Source organism: Cryptomeria japonica, chromosome 2 (assembly GCF_030272615.1).
Source record: "Cryptomeria japonica chromosome 2, Sugi_1.0, whole genome shotgun sequence".
Lineage (NCBI taxonomy): Eukaryota > Viridiplantae > Streptophyta > Pinopsida > Cupressales > Cupressaceae > Cryptomeria > Cryptomeria japonica.
Genome location: NC_081406.1, coordinates 556,442,146 through 556,466,736, shown reverse-complemented (window position 1 = coordinate 556,466,736; position 24,591 = coordinate 556,442,146). Strand labels below are relative to the sequence as shown.

Here is a 24,591-nt window from a genome sequence, read left to right as displayed (position 1 = left end):
CTTTGTGTAGTCCTCTTCAGGTGAAGGAGCTTGATAAAGAGTGGTTGACATATTAGGATGATCTCTCATGTCATTACCTTTCACTTTCCCTAGGCTTGGAGACCAAACGACATCTTTTATCTTAGAAGAAAAGTTTGGGGTCTTATTGCTTTTGGATGTTACTTGAAACGTTTCCACCTCAACTTTTTTCTTCCATATACCATTCTTCATGACGATCTCCAATTCCTCCCAACAACTAGTTTCTAAATAGATCTCTATGCAAAGTCTCACATATGAATTGAGCTCTTCTTTGATGCGGCTTTCATCAATTGTGATGAAGCTTCCCAATTCTTCACCTATTAATCTAAGGGAGTCTTCATTCCAATATTCAGAGGGAAGATTGGATAATCTGATCCACATTGGTGGCTTTCCCAACTTATGTGTGAGTGGATCAAAGTTCAACTTCTAATCCTTAATGTAATAGCCCATCCCATCTATCATTAAGGGTCATCCTTCCATGATTTATTTTTTCATAGGAGAAGAGTTGCCTTTAATCAAGAAATAATCATTCAGTAGTGATTTGACCATCACCTTTCCCCCCGACATATTTGACCACCATTTGCTAATTCGTGATCTTGGAAGCCTCAGGCTAACCCATTTGGCAAAAAAGCCCTCTCTTTTAGGCATGACATGGATGGGTTCACAAGTTCCATTGGGATAACAACCGCTTTGTATTTTCAAAATCTCCCTAGATCATGATCCTTTCTATTAGTCCAAGCCCTTCCATTCCTTTGATACCTCATCCTTCCATGACCAACTTTATCAGAAACCCTAGTTTTCCTAGGGTTCATAGCATGACCCCTTCTTTTCCCATAAAGTGAGGATCCATGCCTCCTTCCTAAAGGGATTGCATTGACACTAGTGGTGAAAGGAGGAATTTCTTCTGCAAGGCCTAAAGCCCCTAAGAAGGGTCTTCTCGTGTACTCTCCTTTATGCTTGCCTTCCTAATTTTAAGTGCGAATCATTTTTAAATTTTTTCTTGTCTTACATATTTTTTTATCATTGTTTATTAGTAATTATAAATAAAATATGATAAGTTTGTAAAAAATAAATAAAATGAACCTAAAAAAATTATGTAAGAAAACAAGTCATTTCTTTTTGCCCCTACAAAAATAAATACATCAAAAAATAATCTTATAAACAATTTGATAGTTTACTCACAATCTCTGAATTATTTGATAATTATAAACAACAATTCCATTCAAGCTCTTATACGGCCCATCAAAATTCAAATCCTCATAAATATGATCAAACTAAAATAAAACCATCTTTCCGATTTAAATGAAGATTCAATTATAAAAGAATATATTATCAAATTGTACAGTTGAAGATCCCCGAAAATGACAGGAAAAATATGCTTACCTGTTTTAGTAATATTAAAAAACTTTGATTCTCATTCTTTTTCTAGATATCATATTACATACTTCTCTGTAATTCAACTGCTTCCGTTTAAAGAGGAAATCCTTTTTACCGACCTGGATTGTGTCCAAGCGAGAAAAGGTGCCTTCGAAGATTGGACACTCTATATTTGTCGCGTACTTAGAATCATTATTCGTACCAGTACCATCCACAGCTATCGCCATGGCCATCGTCATTGCCATAGCCTTGACGGTAGAAAGGGTTTATACTCCAAGCTGCGATCCTGTAAAATTTACATGTTTGCAATTAAACCATCTGTAAGTATTCTTCCAATATTTCTTTATCCATTTATAATTCATTGCATTCTGTGTTCTAAGACGTTTTAAGTGACAATTGGTACCATTGATATAACTATGGTAACGGCTGAGGAAATGAATCATCATGTATTGCAAATTATTAGAAGGAAAAAAATTGAAGTTTCTTGAGTGTAATAAAATTCTAGCCGAAACATTCTGTCGCCAAAAGTCAATTCAGTAATCCATGGGTCCGTTTTTACTAATATAAAAAAAATATAATGTGTAAATTCAACTGGTAGCAACTCTATTCTTGGGGTTTATGAGATGAGTGTTATCCTAAAGCGGTTTGAATTTAGTGATGTTGCAGTCTAAGTTGTTATCTTTTTCTTTTGTCTTCGCTAAATTATTCATTAAATCTTATTTTTTTCAGTATAGTGTGAGGTAATGGGTTTCCTTGGGTGCAGGGTGTGGCATACTTGTACTGTATTATTAGAACTTGTATACCCTAGTGATGCTCGGACTATTGCTCTCCATTAGCTTTACATTTACAACCCTTTGGACTGACTTTGCTTTTTGTCTTTTAGTTGGTGAATTCCCTATTTTTTTGGGGCAACATTTAGAATAGATGCCTTGATCAACAATATTTCTTCCACCGAAGTCATCTTGAACCTATGCCTGGCCTCCTCCACGGGTATGCTACATTCACTGTATTGGATATGGTATTTTGTCCAATATAAATACTGAGCATGTTACTTGGTAATACTGAGTATGTTACCACCACCTTGTTAGATGTGGTATTTTATCCAATTTAAATGTCGAGTATATTACTCCCAGCTTATTGGATGTAGTATTCTACCTAATCTAAACACTTATACTGTCTTCTTGGATTTGAATCCCGGGCGTAGCTTGCGAAGCTCATTTGCTTCTGCCACTTGAGCTAGAGTTTTGCTCCATTTATTTTTATTAACTTTTTCTTATACTGTCATGTCGTTTTGTTTGTTATGTGCGTTTACTTGAAGACTTGAAGTTTGTCTGATTATTGATTTATTTGTCCGTTTTGTTCTGAATTGGAGACATTGACTGTAATATGTATATCTTTGAAACAGGTAAAAACATAAAAAATTGTTTTTTTGAGTTCATATTAAACTCTCAGTCACCTCTTATTTCCATTGGAAGGTAATTCCATTATTGGTTAAATGACCGGTACTAAAAAGGGAAAAAAGGGAAAGCATGGAAATAAAGAAAAAGTTCCTGGAGAGTGGGCGGTGAGAACTCTTGCTTCCTCTCCTAGGAGCATGGGCACTGCAGAAAATGACAGTTCTCTGGAAAAGGAATTGACTTCAGATTCAGAGGACAAGCCACAATTGCAGAAGGAGATTTATCCTGGGGAAAAATCCACATCACTGTTATTGACAGAGTTTATAGATAGAGGTCTAGAGCAAGCAGGAGGGCTGGCATTAAAGAGAACATCAAGAAATAAAGCTGTGAATGGAGTGAGAAGTCCACGTAGCTCATCTCTCTCAAGCAATGATGCCCACTCTTTTGGATGTAATACAGTCAAGCAGGATCCACTAGCAAGCAACATTTCAGGACAGTCTAGTTCTTTTTCAAGGGAAGGTAAAAAATGCGATATTCCTGAAAGTTCTCTAGCAGCTTCATCAAGGAGTGTTCCAGAGAATGATCAAGCTAAAGTTATGTCTGATATTGAAGTTTCAGTTGAGGATAGTTCAGAGATTGACAAAAATTGCAATTCAAGTATTTCCAAAGAAGATGAATGCAAGCAAAGAGATATATCTTCTGTTGTAAAACAATTGAAGAATCTTTCTTTGGCTGAACCTGAGCTAACTGAAACACAAATTGAGATAAATTATCAAGAACAAGAAGATGAGGTATGTGCTTCAAAATACCCACTGAACAATATCCATGCAATGAATGCTTTCCTGGAAATTAAAAAGAAGTCAATTTTTTTTATGGATCTCAGAGTCTAATCGTTAGACTTCAATGTAAAAAACACTTACACTGTTTTTTATCAGAATCTTTCTTGATTACTACATGGACTGTGGAAACACCATATCTATCAATATGTCTGGACCCTTTCAATACAGGGCCATTCAAAGACCATGTTATGGCCATCTTCTAACTTCTGCTTCTCTCTAGTCTTATATTTACAAGACTCTCACTTGTTTTAACTCTACTCTAATATGTACATGGCTGTGGACTAACTTTTCTCAACTGCAGTCTGTATGGCTTCACTTCAACTTTTCATAAAGTCCAGCGTACATTTAAATTGTTTCTTCTTCAAAATCAGTCCATATTTCTTATATCACTGGTGTAAATGTATTAACATCTTACTGAATTCTGTTTTGTTCTGGTCATATTCAACTATTGCTTAATTTTTTTTAGCTTGAAAATTTATCTTTTGGAGATATTGGCAAAATTTTTGTATGTGTTCAGATGCCAATATCAGGCACCCTTTTAAAATTGTGAGTGTGTTCAGATGTTAGGCACCATGTTAAAGTTGCATTTGATGTATTGTGTACAGCCATATGATTTGATTCTATGTGCTTTGCAGAGATTCATTGACTTATTTTAACATTAGATTTTCATCTTCAGAAGTTTTGTGCAGAGGAGAAATGTTGTGCCCCACTTATATGGTTTGGTCACTTTGGCACATACTTCTTTGTCTAATCATTTCAGGGAGCTAAAGTACCATTGTAAATAGTCTGCAAAATTATGTGGAACCATTTTCAATTGTTCTTGACTCACTTGTTGCATGCAGTCACTTTCAGCTAGCATATGAATAAGCTAACCCTACAGTTTGTACACAAATTAATTCCTCTTTGTGACTTTCATCAACATTTTCCTAGTTTATTGGCAATGCTTAAATTACATTGCAAATTGAAGGACCTACCTTTCATCTAAAGTAGATTTACTATTTACATGGTTTTTCTAGGCTCCTAGCATCTTCAAGTTTTAAATTAAAAAGTAATCTGCAGAAGCTTTTCTATTTTTTTTTTGTTCCATTGAATTGTAGAAACATTTGTATAATAATTTATCTTCTCAGATGTGTTGTTGTTTTGTATTTTCTTTCACTGTGCTTCTTCACAACAGTTACTAGCCTTGAAAGCGATTTATGGGGATGACATAATGGTATTTGATAGGGAAGATGACAGCCCGCGTGCACTCAAGGTTAGCTGATTTTGCAAATGTGTAAGTTTCTGCTGTATGATTGAGGTAATGGAGGAATTTTAATAATTTTTACCACTGTTTTGCAGATATCTATTCATATTGAGATTCCTGAGAAAATTTTAATTACTGTAAGCCTTGCACCATTTTCTAATAGATGTGAGCCTAGTGAGAGCAATGATGGATCTTCCTTAAGAGAAAATCCTTTTGTTGAAAACAAGTACACGTTTAGTGTTCAACATCTTCCTCCCATCGTATTGGTGTGTGTTCTTCCTAAATCATACCCATGTGATATGCCTCCACAATATGCAATTTTGGCTTACTGGTTGGATTCTGTTAGTATTGCAAAGCTTTGTAAGTGCTTGGACAATATCTGGTTTGAAGATTCAGGCCAAGTAGTATTATATAAATGGGCAGAGTGGCTACACAGCCTGTCTCTTTCAGAACTTGGATTTAATCATGAGGTATTATTAGATCCATATGGCATGAAGACCAGGGTAGATTGGAGAGCAATTTCAGGATGTTCCACTCCAGATGTCGATATTCCTCGACTAATGCAATACAATGATGAAAAAAATAATGAAGTATTCCGGAACGCTTTGCATGTGTGTAATATATGCTTCAATCAATATCCAGGTGTGCATTTACTTTCATGTGATCCATATTTTGTAGTCTAAGTTACATAAATATGTTGGCTTGCTTGAGCTTATGGTTATATGCTTATGCAGGTACAGAGTTTGTGAAATTACTATGTCAACATATCTTTTGTTGGAAGTGCATGGAAACGTACTCACATGTTCATGTCAAAGATGGCACTGTCAATAAGCTGATTTGTCCAGATCCTAAGTGTGGAGTTTCTATTTCACCTGCTTTATTGAAGCGCCTTCTTGGGGATGAGGCTTTTGAAAGGTGGGAATCCTTGCTTTTACAGAAGACATTAGATTCAATGGAAGATGTTGTATACTGCCCTCGTTGTGAGGCAGCATGCTTGGAGGATGAAGACAATCATGCACAATGTGCCAAATGTTTCTATAGTTTTTGCAGTCTCTGCCGAGACCGTCGACATGTAGGCCAAATTTGTATGAGCCCAGAAATGCGGCTTCGCATATTACAGGTACTTTTCTCAATTCTGGCAAATGTAGTAGACTCCTTTTGTTTTCTTGAGGTGAAAGCTGTAACAAGGCGACACTTCTTTCAGAATATGTGTTTACTAGATGATGCTCGGTAAGTTTTAGATTGTTCGGATTTTAGATTTTAGGACTATTGGTGGGTATCTAATGCAACATGATGGTCTGAGTGTATAGAATGACATATCATCAATCAATGCATGTGAACATTATATACATTCAATAAAATTTAGTATGCTGATTTAATTTCTAAATTATTGTTGAAATGTTTTTGCCTTGTGTTATTGTGCTTTTATATGTGAAAATTTAATGATTACTTAAAGATTTGTATTGCAATATGTGTTAGGTTGATACTGGTAGCTTTCAATGCAATTGTCATGTTTAATTTATAAGTCTTGTGTATGCATTTTAGTGTATTTGATCCTTATGTTGTACTTGCATGATTTAGTCTTTGTTTTTAGTAAAATAGTGTAAGTGTCTAGTCTAGAATTTTTTTCAATCATAAAACATAAAATGTTGTGCATTTTGTTGAAAGTGTGTCTCACTGTTTTACCATAGGCAAACCTGAGAAGATACACATTTAAAGTTCTTTCAGTCTAAACATGAAATACTTAGTAGAACATTGTAAAGATTGTAAATTGCAAGTACATATTGTTTATAGTTGATTAGTTTTTTATTTTACTAGTAGCTTTCTCTTTTAATTCAAAGAGCAATTCTATTGCACATCTATTTTGTTTTGCGTTGCATATATAGGTGCAAATTAAAACACTAACACCTATCAACAAAGATGCTAATAGAAAGAAGACCCAACCTAGTCTCAAGGCATAGTGGATGGGTAGCAAATTTGGCCTGAATAACATTATAATACACTAAGAAATTTTCCATTTGCAATGGTTCATGTGCTACAGCATGAGAGTCTGGACCCTTTCAATACAGGGCCATTCAAAGACCAAGTTAGGTCTCCAAACCTTTGTACCATCTAAAATTATAAGCTTGATGATAGTATCGAAAAGGTGCAATTTGGAGGAGATCTTCTGGGATTTAGATTGACATACCAGTAAGGTATTCTGAGCCTGAGCTGGAAATCAAACTGACATACCAGTAAGATACAATCTTCTTATAATGGGAACTATTAACTAACCCAACAAAACCCATAGATGAAAGGAAGATGAGAGAAACTAACTTGTAATCAGGGATTAACCAAGGCCAAGAAAATCATTACAATCATTTGAACAGTGAACTTGTTCCTATGTTGCTTCATATACATCTCTCCATTCCACCACCTCTAGTGATTTTTGCAATGGCAGCTTCACCAGTTCCTGAAGTAGTATTTAATGGATGAATATGCGTGTCAAGAGTCCAGGCCATAACATTAAGCAAAAGAGATCTTTTTTAGAGGGGAGAAAAAATGGTAGTTTCATTGTGTGATAAGCAGAAACTTGGTAACTCCTCTATAGAGATTTTAGTTTTCAAGGCTTTGCAGTTCTGTTAAGTTTCATCATGCATTTATATCTGTTTCTGTTCTAATGTTGTATAATATTTCCATATAGTCTTCTCAGCTTCTTGCTTGGGAAAATATACTCATAATTGATTGTTCATGATTTTTGATAGTCAACTGGCAAGAATTAGGACTCAAATGCTAACCAGGCTTATTACAGTATTAAAATTTATGAGTTTAAAGCTTGTCTGTGGAGGAAGTCTCCAGAAGAAAATAGTAATACTGATGTTGCTGGGGACGGTTGATCATGGTAATCGGGGGTCACATCTAACTGCAGGAGGAATCACCTGAGGTCTGTGAATATTAAAGCCATATGTTTTCACCTCTTTGTGGCTGACAGGAAAGTTTGCCTTATCCCATTGGGCATTGGTGTTGGGCCAGCTGTTATTGGTGAAATGCTGCACTATTTGTTGTCCTGCAGTACTAGTATAACTACATATTTTCAATGGTATCAGGAAAAGGGTTAGAATGTATTATATGTTATGCCAAAACTGAAATTGAATTCGAGATCGTGTTCCCTCTCAATTACCAAATAAGATTTGTTACTTAAAAAGAGTTCAATCTTATACGGACAGCAATTTTATGTACCTTTCATTGCTTTAGTAGCAATTCAATCAAAGACTGCAGTTTTGTGTTTGACCAACATTCTATTTTTGCAGGAGCGCCAAAGTTCAGGCCGGCTGCGTACTGACCAGAAGAAAAAGGAGCAGGAACTTATAAATGAATTGCTTAGCAGAAGGAAGATATTATCTGATGCAAAACAATGTCCAAGATGCAAGATGGCCATATCTAAAACAGAAGGCTGCAACAAGATGACTTGCTCTAATTGTGGTCAATATTTTTGTTATATGTGTAGCAAAGCAATAAGTGGGTATGAACATTTCAGGTAATTAACTTCAATAACTAGTTTCTAGTTTGGTTTGGCTCAATTTTTTTTTCATATTACTAAACGTTTTTTGCAATCTTTATATGTTGGCAGTGGTGGGGGCTGCATCTTATTTGTGCAAGAAGAAATTCAAGCCTGGGAGAGAGCGGGTAGGGATGACCGCCAATATCAACATCTTGTGCAGGTGGAGCTTTGGCCTCATCTTGCTCGTTCCTGTCCTAGTTGTGGTCAAATGAATGCAAAGGTGAGGGAAATTTATAAAGATCTTTTTTGGATGAATCAATTTAGAGTTGCTTTTGTTAAGATGTCTTGTAGCATGGGAATATCAAGGTGTGTAATTTTGATGAGTTTAAAAATTGTACTCATCCTTTTTTGTCCTAACTTCTGATGCATTTTGAGTATTCTGGTTTGGATGAATTTGGAACTTTTTTGTTGGGCAGTATAACACACATTTTTTGTGCATATAACATTATTGTGTAGAATCAGACTAATTTGTTCAACATACAAATAGTTAATTGGTTTGGTCTTCAGGGTATACATGATCTTTGTATATGGTTGATGTTGGCCCTATGTTGAAGTTCTCATGCATCTATAGTGCTTATTTAATGCTAAATCTTTTCCAAAACTCTGTATGTATATTTTAGTTGGATATATTTGTCGATTGCCTATCAAATGAGCTACAATCTAATGTTACAGTTGAAGAGACTTGACCTACAAAATTACTTAAAGACTGAAGTCCCAGCCATGACATCAGTATTATCAATTATGAGCCTTGCTGTAGCTGCTGCTGTAAGCTCTCATGTAGAAACCCTTGACAGGAAACAAAAATCTTTAGTTTGAAAATGGAAAATACCGACTTAAGAAATTTTTGTTGTAAAATTCCAACTCTAGATGAGAATTTTCTGAAATTGCAGTAAAAATATGGAAACTGGATTTTAATACAAAATTTGTAAATTTCAAGACTGGAAAAACCTAAAATCTTAAAAATACTGGAAGAAACCTGAAAGTTAAGGCTCAATTTTTTATGTGGAAAACTAGAAAAAGAATGGAACTTTTACTGCTGGTGGAAAATTACATCTTACTAGTGTAGAATAGTGAGAGTTTTGCTTGCAAAGGTATGAATGCCATCTCGTGGCTAAATATCCAAGATAGTGTGGATGCTTTACCCAAAATACAGTTGCTGTAAACTTTTACGGCCTGATTACTTTCTTGTTGTTACTTGTGCATTTGAGGTGCGTGTGATAATTATTTTTACATACCCTATAAAATCCTTCCAAACAATCTAGATACTTTGGACCTAGACACATTGACCAAAAGGTAGAATATCAAAACCACTTTCTTAAACAGTGTGTTGATCTATTAACCCCTAAAAGTGATGTGCTTGCTTCCATAAAAATGGTTGGATGAGCCAGCTATTCAATATTGCCCATATTCTCATCAAAAAACCAAAAAGAGGTCCATAGTAGTCTGTAACAGTGGCAACTTGTCCTTAGACAACTTAAGATGCTTGTTATGTTTGAAAAATTATTGGTAATGAGCTAACTCTCAACTCAAAATTTTCTACTATAAATCCTCTCAGAAGATACTGAATTTTTTTTACAAATCTGGAAACAGAAAAACTATTGCAAACTGAAAAATCTAAAATGGGGAAAATCCAAAATTCTGAAAAAATAGAAATATTTGATGAAACCTGTATATTCTTTGGTGTTATAACAGTCCCCGTTCAATTGTAATGTTGCTGGTTGTAGTATTCCTGGACTTGACATGTTACTTCTTCCAATATATGAGGTGCCATGCTAGTATTTTAATCTTCAATTTTCTTTCCTTTAGTACCCAACCTTTTTCGAACGATGATAACATGGTCTTGCATTATCTAGAGGTGGCAAGGCATCTGAAAGTTTTAACATAATCTCTGATTACCTTCTTCAAATGAAATTTATAAGGAATTGTACTCTTGAGTTCGTGTTGGTAGTTCAAATTTGAATGTGACCTTTCCGTCTTAGGCTCATATCTTATAAGGCTAATGGTATTGAGGCCCAAGTTTCTCTACCTCTTTTCCTTTGATAGACTTCTGCCCATAAGGCTGTAACTTCTTGAAAACCTAATCACTATCTCACAGTATGATCGTGGTCTGATTGAGTTTTCTGTTTTGCTTATAGGGCCAATCAATGTCCTTTATATTTTCAATATTTGTTGGTTCTCTCCAGGTAGGTCACAGATAACTGTGACTTGAGTGTCTTCAATGAACTAGTCAATCTTTAAGGGATGATTGCCATTCAAGTCCTTGGTGACATGATAATTTTATGTTGTGTTTTGCTAGACCAAATCTCTGAATAATACATTTGTTCTGGGCATGAAATTTATTTAAATATCATTTGTGAGTTACCCTTCTAAATAATGTGACATTCGTTGTATGTCCATTTGTTAACAAGAGCTTGTGGAAGATGGTTCCAACACATTTTAACAACTCTTTATATGAATTAGTCATATATGTTGGATTGCAATCAACAGTCACTAACAATGTTATTTTGAAGTCTCTGCATTTTTATGTAAGCATTTTGTGAAGCTCTGCCAGACCTGCAACAATAATGCAATTTGTATGTTATACATAATTAACTGATCAGGAACTATTTAAATACACTTCTTACTTCCAACCAGCAGTAGGCCTGTTGTGTAATGGATTTCCATTTTTGATTTGTAATGGTAGAAATCTCAATAGACCTCAACTTTTATGTTGTTTAGTTGTGTGTATTTGCCAAATTTCTTATGAATACAGAAAGCGTTTTTCCCTATTTTGTTCTCTTCAATAAAAAATTATGCTGAGGCTGTATTTGTTCACAAAGAAGCCAATGTCACCAAAAACAGATGAGGAATGCCATGATTGTGGTACCTTTTTATATTTTAATTTGGTACATTATATGTCATTTTAATGGAAAACAGATCACCTGAAAAGTTATACCTTCACATCAATCTCATCTTTTGCATATCGAGCCAGTTTTATTATTCCCATTTCATTTCTACCACAAATATTGCATGCAACTCAGTAGCATTATTTATGCACCTTAAAACCTTGGAGTTTGCTTCTTTTTATTTGAAATTTGGCTGGGATTATGATTTTTTTTATATGGTCACATTCTCTCACTTCTAATTGGTGATAGTCCAGACCTCAAATCAATCTTTTATGAATATGGCTTCCCATGTTAACTTAGCTGATAATTCATCTATATATGGAATAGGGAATACATATTTGACATTCCTCTTGTTCAATTCCCTTCAGTCTATTTACATATCAAAAGAGTCATCCTTTCTTCTTCATTAACTTCGCTGCTCTATCAGTCTACAATTAGTATTCTAACTCATGGACTTCTATGGGACTACCTATAAGTATAAATCGTTATTTTTTGCCCATCCATTAGTTGATGACTTTCTCAAAATTTAGAATCCATGGGTAAATAGTCTGGGCGATACACATAATCCAAAAACTTGGACTCAACAAACCCAAAATTTATCAAAAATTTGGACTTGGTAAACTCTCTAAACTATAAAAAACACATGATTTGTAAAAATATTCATATTACTGAATTTAGAGAACACATTACTGATTCCTTCATATATAGATCAAAATCAGAGTTCAATACATATCAACTTCAAGTTTTAAAATAAATAAAAATTACAAATTACAAATTTAATGTTCATAATTTGTAAATACTAATGGGTATCCTTGAACTGGATGGTAGTGATGTAGATTTTTGTTGAGGAACAATATCATCTTTAATAGGAGCCTCAGGGATAGGAACTTGATGTGATTACGATGAATGATGGCTTGCTTCTTGCCCCCTCATATGCATCCACATTTGCTTCCCATTTGGTTGTCACCATTTCTAAATCAGCTATATCATCAGCACTAAACATTGGATCTATATCCTTAACAAACCTAAACTGAAAATGGATCAATGCCATTGAGGTCAGGTGCTTAATGTGTTTCTGTACCTCTACTTTTGCTGCATGCAATCAAAGGTTGTATTGCACAAAAAAAAGTCATTCAAGCACTTCTGAGTCAACTTGTTGCACTTCTTTGTGTGAATGGCCTAAAGACACTCCAAGTGTGTTCACAACTGGAAGTGCTATAAGATTGGGACAAAATGTGGATGGCGAGATTTGAAAATTAGGTGTTGTTGCATTAAAATCTTCCCACCACAAATCTATGAGGACAATATTTATAACTTTGTAAGGATTTTAGTAAACTTAAAAGTTAAAGTAAAACAATAAACTAAAATTAAACTTGTTATTTGAATGTAGAGTGGCTTTTCCTTCAAATACATATAGGTGAAGCTAACTTCCCCTTTGCACCTTAGAAACTTTTAACTCATCATATATGATGTCTCTCTAGTTTTCAGTAGGGACCATCATCTGTAGATGTGTTGAGATCGTCCATAACCTCATCTAGTTTGAATGAGCGAAGAGAAGAAAATTTTAGAGTTCAAATAGGAGTTAATAACATGAATATGTTGGTGTTCTTGGATTCCTCTAATTGATAATGCGCTAGATGGATTCATATTTGCTTTTAATAGACTCGTATAAATGTTGAATCGCCTTGTTGGCCTTGTTCGTGGCTTCATATTTGTGCTCCTCAAGGATTTGTCCTCTGCCAAATGTGACCTTGTTCTCCATAGGGGACGTTTCAGGGATGCAAGGATGTTTAGGAAACATCCACACTGTCCTTATTTGCCAAAATTTAGGGAAACATCCTAGGTAAACAATTTTTGTAAGGGATGGTGAGCCATTCCCTATGCCCCAAGTAGATTTTTGTCACTTCAAAAAAAAACACAATATAAAGAAAAAAGGATAGGAAGGCCCACAAGGATGGCCACATCCTTTTAAATCAAACCTAAACTTAAAACAGCCTCAAAAACAAAAGCAAAAAACAAACTCATTTTGACATTTTTTGACTAGTGAAGAAAAAGACAGGCAGTAGTGAGAAGAGAACAACAATGGGAGAAAGCAAAAGAGCATCAAATTCACGTTATTTGAGATAAGTTTCCCATCCATTATCTATTTTCTCAAATTCTTTGGCATTTGTTTTTATTTTTTGTTTTAAACTTATAACCACTCAAGGAGAAGTTTTTGCTTTTCTTGTTCTATGTGCACACTTAAAGCTATGTTTTGAATTTCAACAAAGGAAGCAATTAGCAGCAGTGAGGGCAGTGAAAGTGAAAAGGTTGAAATTCAACAAAGAAGTCATAGAAGTATTGCTAGGGGTTCTTCTAGAAGTGGGAGTGTTGTAGGGATCATGAGTTTAAGAAATGCATTTGAATGTCCTTCCAAATTCCTCAAAACCTATGCAAAAGGCCCTTTTAATCTACAAAAGCCTCTTTTACAATTTGCAACATGCATAAACAAAGATATGAAAAAAGATTTAATGTGGAGTAGGGTATGGCTTTGTCATTTGTGCGAAAAATACTACAGGGGCAGCTACATGATTTTATTCTTATTTTTTATGCATAAGTGGACTACGGGTAAAAGATTGTGAGAAAATACCCCTAGTTGAGAAAGGTGAGGTACTAGGTTGCACATGGAGGTGGAGGCAAGAAATAAGAGAATTCTGAAGGAGACTATGTATCTTAGTTTGTACTCGCCTACTCAAACCATAGATGTTGGAAGTCAAAGGGGAGAGGGTTTTTTTACTAGGGGAAGAATAAAAACTTCTACTGTTGCAGGGTTGTTTTATGCAGAATCATGAGACTTGGCCCAAGTCTTCCATTGCCAAATTTTTTCAAGCATTTCATGTGGCACATTCTTCCTATTTCAAACAAATGTTCAAAGATGTAATTGTTGTTGGTCTCTCATTTACCCCTAGAGAACATAAGCTATGCACCACCCTCGTTGATAGAGAATATTTTAAGTTGATAGTGTTGATGGAAGAAATGGGACAAACTTAGATAAGGGATGGTTGTTTTATAGATTGAACAATGCATTGAAAGACATTGGGAAGATAGATTGGGCAAAAAGTGGTGATTAAAGCTAGAGACATACATATGTTCAATTGAAACCATCATAGTTCACTTGCTTTATTCAAGACTTTTTCAAGGAAGAAGTTCTTTAAACCCATGGATATTAGAAATCTTAGCTACTTCGTTTTATTAGAGAGGATGTGTTGACGTGTCTAAAGTCACGAAACTACGACTCCATCTGGCCAACGTAGAATAGAATGCTAAGTATCCTATCCTCTCTTGAGATAGGAAATCCCTAATGCTGTTTTAAATTGATCAATGGGGGATGACCTCAAGGTTTCAGTTGTCAGGTCTTGACTGCAGGATAACTCAGTGATTGATGTGATTTGTTGGGAGCACAAGGGGACTTACGTTTTGCAACAAGTTGGTCTGCTGTGATTTTCGGACTGTGAAATAAAATCAAAAGGGAAGGGTTCAGGAAGCCTAAGGACAAGGAAGATAACAGTTGATGCAGCGGGTAGACAGATTTCGATAAACCAGTTCTTGTTTCGCCAGAGACACCCTCACAACTAGACAAGAACGGTGCAAGCTCCAAGGGATGAAGGATTTTCAGACTGGAGGCACTCGTTTAGGCACCCAGTTCTGGCGCAACCTAAGACGAACACCTGCAATTGAACTAAGCGTTCAGACTAACCATGCACGGTGACCTACAATCAACAGATCCCCAATGGTATGAACTAGAAATGCATCAAATACCCCTCTACACTTCACCATTAAAATTCTTGCACTTTAAAATTAACTAGCTGAAAGAAACCATGCAAACAAAATGAAAACAAGATGATAAACATCAAATCAATGTCTATATATTGATTTTAGCTGCCTATTACAACAATTTCTGCAGCATCTCTATGCTATGCTATTCCTAAAATTTAACCTTCTAACTTCTAGTCTATTCTAACTTCTAAAATCTAACTACAAAATTCTAACCCTTTAAAAAAGAAAGGCTTCTGCCTTTTATAGATTTTACAATATGAATCAGAGGCTAGGATGGACTGCATCCAACGGTCCTGATCTGCCTTCCAGAAGCATGGCAGCTTTAACCCATGCCCATTAAACTCCTAGTCATCCACCCAACCACTATCTCAACTGCCTATCACTGTTTGGGTTCAATTTGGATCTATTTGGTAGTTGAACATAACTGCCATGTGCCCCCTTTGTTTCAAAATATCTTAAGTGGGGCCCACAAGCAGTTTTACATTTAAACAATTTCAGTTTTCCAAACTAAATTTCTGGAATTAAATCCAGCTGTGCATTTCTGAAGCATACACTTGCAACATTTGGAGTGTTCTTCGGTCTTGGGTCCCGGTGGTGGACTTTAGCTTGTTCAGTGGCACGCTTCCCAATGCTCGGTTCAGATCTCGCGCTCCTACAGTGCGTTCCTACATCTTCTTCAGCTTTCAGCGCTTGGCTTTGTTGTTTCAGGCTTTCACTTGGTTCTTCTGGACGATGCCTTTGACCTGCGAACAATCAATTTCACCTTAATAAATCAATTTGAAAAATTAATTAAATTAATTTGACAAACATTAAATTTTAACGTCTGGCTTCGTCTTGGTGGAGTTTGGGCTCGAGAAGGTCTTTGTGAGATGTATCTTTTAAATATTTTCGCCTCTTACTTGACAAAGTTCGACCCTTTGATCCAAAATGAGAGTTAAGCGAACTTTATTTTGTCCTACAAAGCAATATGAAACGCCGAACTTTGTTTTTTAAATGTTCCCCTAGATGGAATTCGGGATTTTGTTTTTGTAATTTTAGTGAAATCACCGAATTTTAAAACGCCCCTTGTTCTTTCATGATTTTCGGGTCTATTGGGCGGTTTAAGAGGTCCTCGTGTTTAAAAACTCTCTTATGCATTTCTTGCCTTTTGGACGAAATGTGCGATTTTGCCCTATTGTTCAATTTCGGCCTACAAGCCAATTTTGCGAGCTTACTCCTTTTAGAGTTTTTGGCCCTTTATGTCCTTTTCGGCCAAATGAGCCTAAATTCTGAAGATTTTCGGGCACCTAAGAGCTTTTTGCAAATTTAAATGCTTTTCTCATATTGGCCATCTAGGCCGATTTTGTGAAATTGAACCCCTTAGGCAAATCAAAAGACTCTACGTATTTTGGGAAGTTTGAATGATTTTGGCTCTTGGTCAAATTGCATGACTAAGTCCAAATTTTGGGTGCTCAGGATAAAATGCAAACTCGACCCTTGGATCATTTTGCAAGACTTGGCCTCATTTTCGGGTTACTTGATCAATTTGCAAACTTTGGCATCCTCTTGCGAAATGCACGAAACTCGCGATTTCCATTTTGACACACGATTTTGGTTTCTCCGGGTTGCCTTCTATCATTTTCGTTTTGAGAGCTTAAGTCATTCTTGGTCTGAAAGGCATTATTGCGCGAGTTTGACTACTTAGTTTTATTTCTTGCAAAATCCAACAGAGGGCCGACTTTTGGTTTATATGCCCATTTCCTCTCTCGCATTTCGGGCTATAAGCCGACTTTGTAAACTTTGGCGTCCATCTCTCGGCTTAATGGCGCGATTTGAACTTGTTGAAGTTTTCGGCTTGTGAGGCGAAATTGCACGATTTTGAACACCATTTTCGGCTTATTAACTCATTTTGTAAGTTTAAGGTTGCTCCTTCATTTTTGGGCCAAAAGAACATTTTGAGTTTTACCTTGTATTTTGGCTCATAAGACTGTTTTGAGAGCTATAACCATTTTCGCGATTCTGGCTCCTAAGCCGATTTTGGTCAACTGAGACCTTTTTCGGCCTGGATCATGACTTTGCGAATTTCGCCCTGAAAAGGTGAATTGCGAGCTTAGATGATTTTCGTCATTTCATTGGCTTTTGAGAGTTCGATAGGAAGACAATGTTTGCCTTTCAGAGCAAACGCCCAAAATTCCTCCTCCGATGTCGACTTAGGATTCCGGGTAATTGGTTAAAATTGCACTATTTGAAATTAGGGAGACATATGGCGAACTTGTGTGATTTTGAACTTCACGTTTTGATTTGTTTGGATTGTCAATTTCGGCTTGTGAGGCGATTTTCCCTTCAAACGACCTCTCACCTTTTGGGCTTGGAAGGCGGTTTGGAGGTTTGACAGATTTTTAGCTTAAAGCCTGTATTGCGCGTTTAATCTTCCTCTTCTCCTTTCGGCAGATTGCAAAAAACTCGGGGGTCCCTTGAAGCAGGGGTGTGTGTGCGAGCACAACAGGATTGTTGAGGTGTATGAGACTTCACAATTGATGATGGTTAATTCAAAGTGGGGTAGATGGCCAGAGACGAGCATGATTGAGGGAAAAAGTGTGAAATGAAAGATCTTTGATGATGATTGGTGGTCTACATTGAGGTAAGAAATTGCTGAATTTATCATAAATTTTTTTAAATTAGTTTATTAATGTTTCTAATTCATAAGTTATTTTATTCTTTGTAATAGTATTCACTCTATCATTTGAGTCTTAATATTTTATGATTTTTTTTTGTAACTTGTTTGTACTTGCAAATATATTTGGTCCTTCATCTCTCTTGTTGTGCAAGCCATAATATATAATGATATAGACTTGCTTAGCCTTGAAGAGATTTATGAGACATTTGATAGCATGCTTGGGTAGATGTAGGAAGCCATTCATAGTAGTGATCCTACTTTGGGATTTTAATGAGGAGCACGTTAGGTCCATTGTGATGTGGTGGTGGAACACTATGAACACTTTGCTTTGTATGGTAATCTATGCCCTATATTCTGAACGGTATGTATTTAGGCCAATGAGAAAGCCTCCATCTCATGATGAAGTTGTGAAAGAAGGGCTTGAAGGCCCTTTGAAAAATGTTTATTGATGAGGAGTCTACCATACTTCACATACAGTGGCTAGTCTTTGTCAATCTTTCTGGTCCAATCTTTAGAAAACTAGAGGCGAGAACAGATAAAACTAACATTTGCTTAAATTGATCCCATTGGATAGTGTATGTGGCATTGCTAGGATGCAATAGAGTTGAGAATACTTGCAATTCACCTCTTTTCATAGGCTTCTTAGTTTTTTTGTTGTAGAGAGGAAGTGGTCTATATGTAATTTCATTCATTTAGTCAAGAGGAATGGTGTTATGTCTAGACTATCAAAGAAGTTGATGGTTGTGCATAGAGTCTTGTGGCTACACAATCAACATACTTTTAATTATTGTTAGACTTGGGTTGTTCGATGGGGTGATAATCTTGAAGATGCTATATAGGTTGGGGTTCCATTCGAAGAGGCAACCCCCCATAGTTGCAGTGACTTAGACTTTGATGTTGGTGCAACGCTATTTTTTTTTTGATCGTTGAATAGTAGGGAATTTTTAGCCTGGCTTGCACTAGGTGAGGCCACCAACAAGGGACCTCATCCTTGACATTAATGCAACAACAACAACCAAGACCTCCGAGCGCCAAACAGGGGTCTTGGCACAAGCCTTAACATCTGTCAATCAGCATTAATGCTGCTACGGTTCACAATCAGCCTAGAGGGGATTTGAACCTTGGTGACACCATTAACAATGCCACAACTTAACCAACACATTGTGGGATCAACCTCATTTTGGTACAACGTTATTGATTATAAATGGTTGCATATTTTTTATGTTTTTTGTCATTTTGTATTTGAAAGTTGCAGCCATTGAGCATTTTGTTGTAATTTTTATATAATATATATTATATATGTATATTGACAATAAAAGCAATTAAATTAATGTTAATTTGTTTGTCAACTCTCATGTGAAACCTCAATTCAAGTCAAATGTTACATATTAAGTTTCTATAATATCTATGATGAATGCTTGATAAATTTTATCATATGGATATTTGAAATTTATTTATATTCTAAAATTCTTCCTATATGTCCAATAAAAAATGGCTTAAAAAAACCCTTCTTGGAAACATGTAATAGGGAATCTTCACACTGCATTCGTGAGATGGGTCCTAAGGCTCTTTGCAATGAAAATAAAATTTCTTCCTCCTTAGGTCATTTAGCTGCTCACTATCCAACCTTCTGGATTCATTTTGTGACTGATTTGATTCCCTATGAATTGGTTTTTTGTCTTTATCCTTCTTATAAGGGAATCCCTTAGATTGACATTTTTCTTCTAGAAGTAGAAGGTTCCTTATCTCTAGCTTTCTTGATAGCTTCTTGCAAAGTAGGTGGATTGAGTGCCTTAATCCAACCTCTCAAAGGATCTGACAAGCCATCCATGAAAAGTACCATGAGTCTCCTCGATGAAATATCAGTGACTAATACTACAAGTTTGTGGAAATTAGCCACATATGCATCTATAAAGCCCGATTGTTTGAGTTGAGCTAACTCCTTGAAATGCAATCTCTCTAATAGTCTCTTTGTTAACTCTACGTAAGAAGTGATCTGATCGCGATCCATGGTGATAATTCCATGGTGCCACCACTCATGTGCAATGCCATCTAGATTTATTGCTGCATATTTGATTGCTTCTTCCTCAAGCATGGGATTAAGCTGAAAATATTTGTCCACTTTCTGTACCCAAGCTTTAGCTGAAGTCTTCCCTGAGCCATCAAAGTAGGGAATAGTTAGCTTCCCAACCTTTTTCTGCAAATCATAGTGTTGTGCTCTATCTCAAGCATGGGGTGTATGTTTCATTTTGACATCAATATAATCCCTTAATGATATAGCAGCCCGAAACTTAGGTCCTCCATTTGTCCAATATTTCATGAACTGATTCTGCAAATCCATTACTTGAGGTTCATTATCAATTCGTGGTTGATCCCTAAGTGGAAAGGTAGGCATAAGAGGTCTAGAAGTTATTGTTCTTGTTATTGATTTGCATTCCCACTATGAACTGAGTTTTCTCCTTGACCATTATTACCTCTAGGTGGATCATTATTGCCTCCATTATTTGCATTATTTGCTCTCACATTTACTCCAAACTGTCAAGCCATTAATTCTGTCAACAATTGAAGGGGCTGATTTGTTTGTTGTGCTCTCAACTCTGCAGCCTAAGCTCTTTTCTATGCGGCATGTTGCCCTCTAACAAGAGGGTCCACCAAGTTTAGAAAATGCTCTTCTACAGGATATCTTTCACTCACGTGACTTGTTCTTTGCCCTTCTATTGCCCTCTATTCTTCTACTGCCAAATTTGTATTAGTTTTGTTCCTGCGAATGTTACGGTGTGTTGACGGGTCTAAAATCGCTGAACTTGCAACTTCATCTGGCCAACGCAGAATAGAATGTACTCGCTGAGTATCCTATCCTCTCTTGAGATAAGGAAATCCCTAATGCTGTTTTTTGTTTGATCAAAGGGGATGACCTCAAGGTTTCGATTGTTAGGTCTTGACCGCGGGATTGCTTAGTGGTTTGATGTGTTTTGCTGGGAACACAAAGGGGACTTACGGTGATATGGATAAATTGCTGGATGAGTTCCCTAGAATTCTGACATTCTCGTTATCGATTGGTTCCAGTTAGATGATACTATTTCAGCAGGACTGTGGGTTCTTCTTGGTAAAAGAAGGGAAAAAAGGGGGATAGGGAAAGAGAGGTACAAAAAGTCTAAATTATTAAGAAAGTATATTCAAGAAAAGCAGATAGACACCTCCAAATAACTAGATTAAACATTATCAGCCATTCAAGCACAATATTTGTATGAATCTAATGCGATCTTTAATGGAAAATTGAGTTTTTCATGCTATTAAACACAACTTCAGAACTCTAAGATTCATTCAATGAGTATTCAATAACCAAACTAAGCATGTGAAAGGGTTCAGATTAACCATGCAGAAGGAACGACAATCAGTCAGTCCCTAATGGTATGACCAACGAGGATTCTATCAGATGTTTATCTAGAAAATGCTATAGAAATGAAAGAAACATAACAGAATAATTCAAATTGGTGAAGAAGGAGACCATGCACTCACAATGAAATTGAAACAGTCTTAACTTTGCATTAAATCCTGTAAATTTCGCCAGAGCTTCAGCAACAATCCATGAACTTCTTACAAAATGAGGGAAAACTAGTCCCTTTTAAATAGGCTTCAAAAAACAGATGAATGGCCAAGATCTAATCTAAACAAGTGGCCTAGATTCATCCTTACAAAAGGTACCCATACCCATAAATGGAGGCTAAATATCAGCAACTACCCCAAAGGGAGTAATAACTACCTAAAAAGGTAATTAAAACTAATCCAAAATAATTCAAAAAGTGTACATACACAAAGTTTTAAGTTTACAGTTGACTTGGAAGTCAAATATGACCCTTTGGCCAAAAAGTGCACTTTTCAAAATTTAAAAGCAAAAAGCACTTTAGGAAAGCACTTTCTCTTTTCCAACTCTAGATTCCTCGGTGATGAACTTGACCTCGTCGTGCAGATACTCTCCCCAGATATCCCGATCAGCTGCACGTTCTACCCGGACGTAGTCCTGAAATCTCAGGCATAAGTTGAGTAATTCGGTCGTCGGTGGCATAGGTGGATTGAACATCTTGTAATGGATACCTTGTAGGAGGCTATCCAAATTCTCCAGCTCCTCTCTCCAGTATGACTTGTGATTTTCAAAACATGATATGTCTTCTTGAAGCTCAGAAGCAAAATCTAGATCCTCTACAGAGTAAGTGACTCTGGGATTGAGTCGGTCCTCCCACTGCGGTTGCACCTCACTATCCTCCATACTATTTTTCCAACCGGGAACCATGGATTTGAGGATCCTTTCACCAAAATCCTTCACATTTGATAAAGTGTCATCGCACTTATCATGCATTTTATTGATATTATCCCTCACGTCCTCCTTCATGCTGAGAGTCCAATACCATTCTTTGAAGGTATTGACACTATAAGGATTTACGATAGTATCAGCAACAGGGATCTGAGAGCAGGTCCAAAATAGAGCCCTAATGAGGGGCAGTGCCTTGGCAATCGCCTCATGAGTGTTGTAGCATTCTTTCTTCAGCTTACACATTTTGATAATAATGGCTTCCCTATGGAGGGCCATTTCGCTCAGATCCTTGAAGATTTGCTCTCCTCTTTCTTTAATGCCTCACATCCATTCTTTGACAACCTTTGCCGTATCCCATACTCCTTCAAATTTTTTCGTGGTCCTCTGTGCCAATGTTGTCGGGGGAATGTGGGATTCGGAAGCATTATGCAATGGTCTCAGGAGTTGGTCAATGTACCCCTCGGCTTGTTCAACACGAGCTCTATACATGTTCTTTTCAGCTGTTATTTCTTCGAGTTGTCTGAGCATGTTTTGTACGGAATCCTTGAATTCCTCCCTTGCCTGCTCCTTAGTGGCTTGTCCGATGGGGACAGTCGTGATGCTATAATCAGCCAGTGCAATCTGATCTGCTGGCTTGTCTACAGGCGGGGTAGCGATATGAAGGGTACGGTTCCTTTGCTCATCTTTGGTTATCCGGGAATATGCCTTGGGCTTTTTCTTCCCCTTGGCCTTGGTTTGGTCTATACGTGAGAAGATGTCCTCCAAATTGATGGGTGGCTTGGTGGCGGCCTTGCGCCGAGCTTGAGCAATTAACCATTCTTGAGGTACAGTCTGGGCTGATGCTATGGTTAAATTGGCACTCTGTTCTTTAATGTTTTTAGCCGGCTCATCGCATATTTGCAGCTGCTCGATTACAAGAGGAGTAGAGGAAGTGTCAAGTTCCTTGCTTGCAGCCGAATTCTCTCCCACTTCAGTGAACAACTGCCTAGTATTTTTGTGTGATGGTTGTTCTTCAATCTTTTGAGGCTCACAGGTATCATTTGTCCTTTGCTCTCCTTCAACAGTGGAATCATCCTTGGTAGTATAATGGAGCAGCAATTCATGGCGGCTCTGCTGGGTGGGTTCATGCAATTCAATCCCCTGGGTGGATGGAATCTCTCCTTCTTCAACTTGATTATTAGGTTCGGCTGATTCAATGGCCCTTAGCTCAACATCCAGCATGTCGGGTGCAGGAGGATCATCAACTCCAAATGTGTCAATATCACTCTGGGAAGGTGACGCAGGTATATAATCTAGTTCAACTACATCATCAGACGAGCTAGGGTCCTTGAATGATGAAGTGACCTCTGGTCTCCTAATAGGGATCTTTTCCCTTCTTGTTCTTTTGGATGTCCGAGTTCCTCTGCTGGCCTTAGCCTTCTTCCTTTTTTCAGGCTTTTCAACCTCTTCCTTTGGTGCACTGGATGCTCCCTCATCTTCGGAGGACTGAGATTCAAGGTTACCCATCAAGTGGTAGGTGAATTGGACTCCCTCATGTATCAGTCGCTCAATTTGCTGGTGTAACCACTGGTCAGTATACCTTCCTGGGGCTGCCATAACCGCCTCAAAATCAGTGATTGGATCTTGCGACCAATCGATGCCTGGCAAAAGATGTCTTACCGCCTCAAATTCTCGGACTTGTAGGCAATTTCCTGAATCTGTTAGTTGATTTGGGACCTGACGGTATTCATAGAGTCGCATTTGCTGCACACTCAGCCTTGAATATTCGTGCCTTCGGACCTCATAGTCGTCAGAGCAGTTCTTCCAATAATCTTCAACTGATTCTTTTGCTCTGTATCGCCTGCCATAGGCTCTCTTTGCCAGATTGTCGTGATCAAAGCATTTCCTTGGAAAATGCTCCTGTAGGTCGTAGGAGGCTAGTTCTACAAAGGATTCCTCTGCCTGGGATGGGTTCTTTAGATGGACATCAAGGTTACCTATAATCATAGGGAATGCGAATCCAGACTGCTTCCTGTCCCTGAGTAAGTTGTTCACCGAACGTGACTGCCTTGCGACTTCCAGGAGAACTATCTTGTCGGTTGGGTATCGCGTAAGTCGGAAAGGAGCACCCTCAAAGCCAACTATCCAGATGTAGGAGAACCTTGGGGACTGGATGAACCAGGCCCCATACCTCTGTACTAGAATAGTAGCTTGTTCTGAGAGTCTTATGTGTAGTCCTCCCTGCACCAGCTTGACCAAGCGCATTGTGAAGGCGTCATTGACGCGCTCATACTGACCAACTGCATAGGTAGGGCTATTCTTTTCCCTTTGAGCTATGTCTTGATAGTGTAGCTGTGGCTAACAATCATATACCTTCACCTGATCAGGCCCATTCCCAATTTCACCTTTCATGATTAAACCCGGCAGTGGCTGGTTTCTGGCGAACATGTAGACTAAATAGGATGTCATAGTGAAGTACTTCTTTGCCTCAAGTTCGATCAGTTGGGTGTGGATGTTGTCGCTTATGA

The 24,591-nt window shown here is 37.2% G+C and overlaps 1 protein-coding gene across 1 annotated transcript in view; it reads left to right on the top strand.

Annotated features, from left to right (window-relative positions):
- Positions 1–1,438: 1,438 nt before the first annotated feature.
- LOC131038047 (uncharacterized) overlaps positions 1,439–24,591 on the top strand; it is a 53,571-nt gene continuing 30,418 nt past the window's right edge. Inside the window, exons 1-7 of the mRNA XM_057970330.2 lie at positions 1,439–1,715; positions 2,801–3,583; positions 4,806–4,883; positions 4,970–5,516; positions 5,609–5,994; positions 8,165–8,391; positions 8,485–8,635. Of these exons, the coding sequence (XP_057826313.2) occupies positions 2,891–3,583; positions 4,806–4,883; positions 4,970–5,516; positions 5,609–5,994; positions 8,165–8,391; positions 8,485–8,635 (2,082 nt within the window). The 5' untranslated portion in view covers positions 1,439–1,715; positions 2,801–2,890. The remainder of the gene's footprint in view (positions 1,716–2,800; positions 3,584–4,805; positions 4,884–4,969; positions 5,517–5,608; positions 5,995–8,164; positions 8,392–8,484; positions 8,636–24,591) is intronic.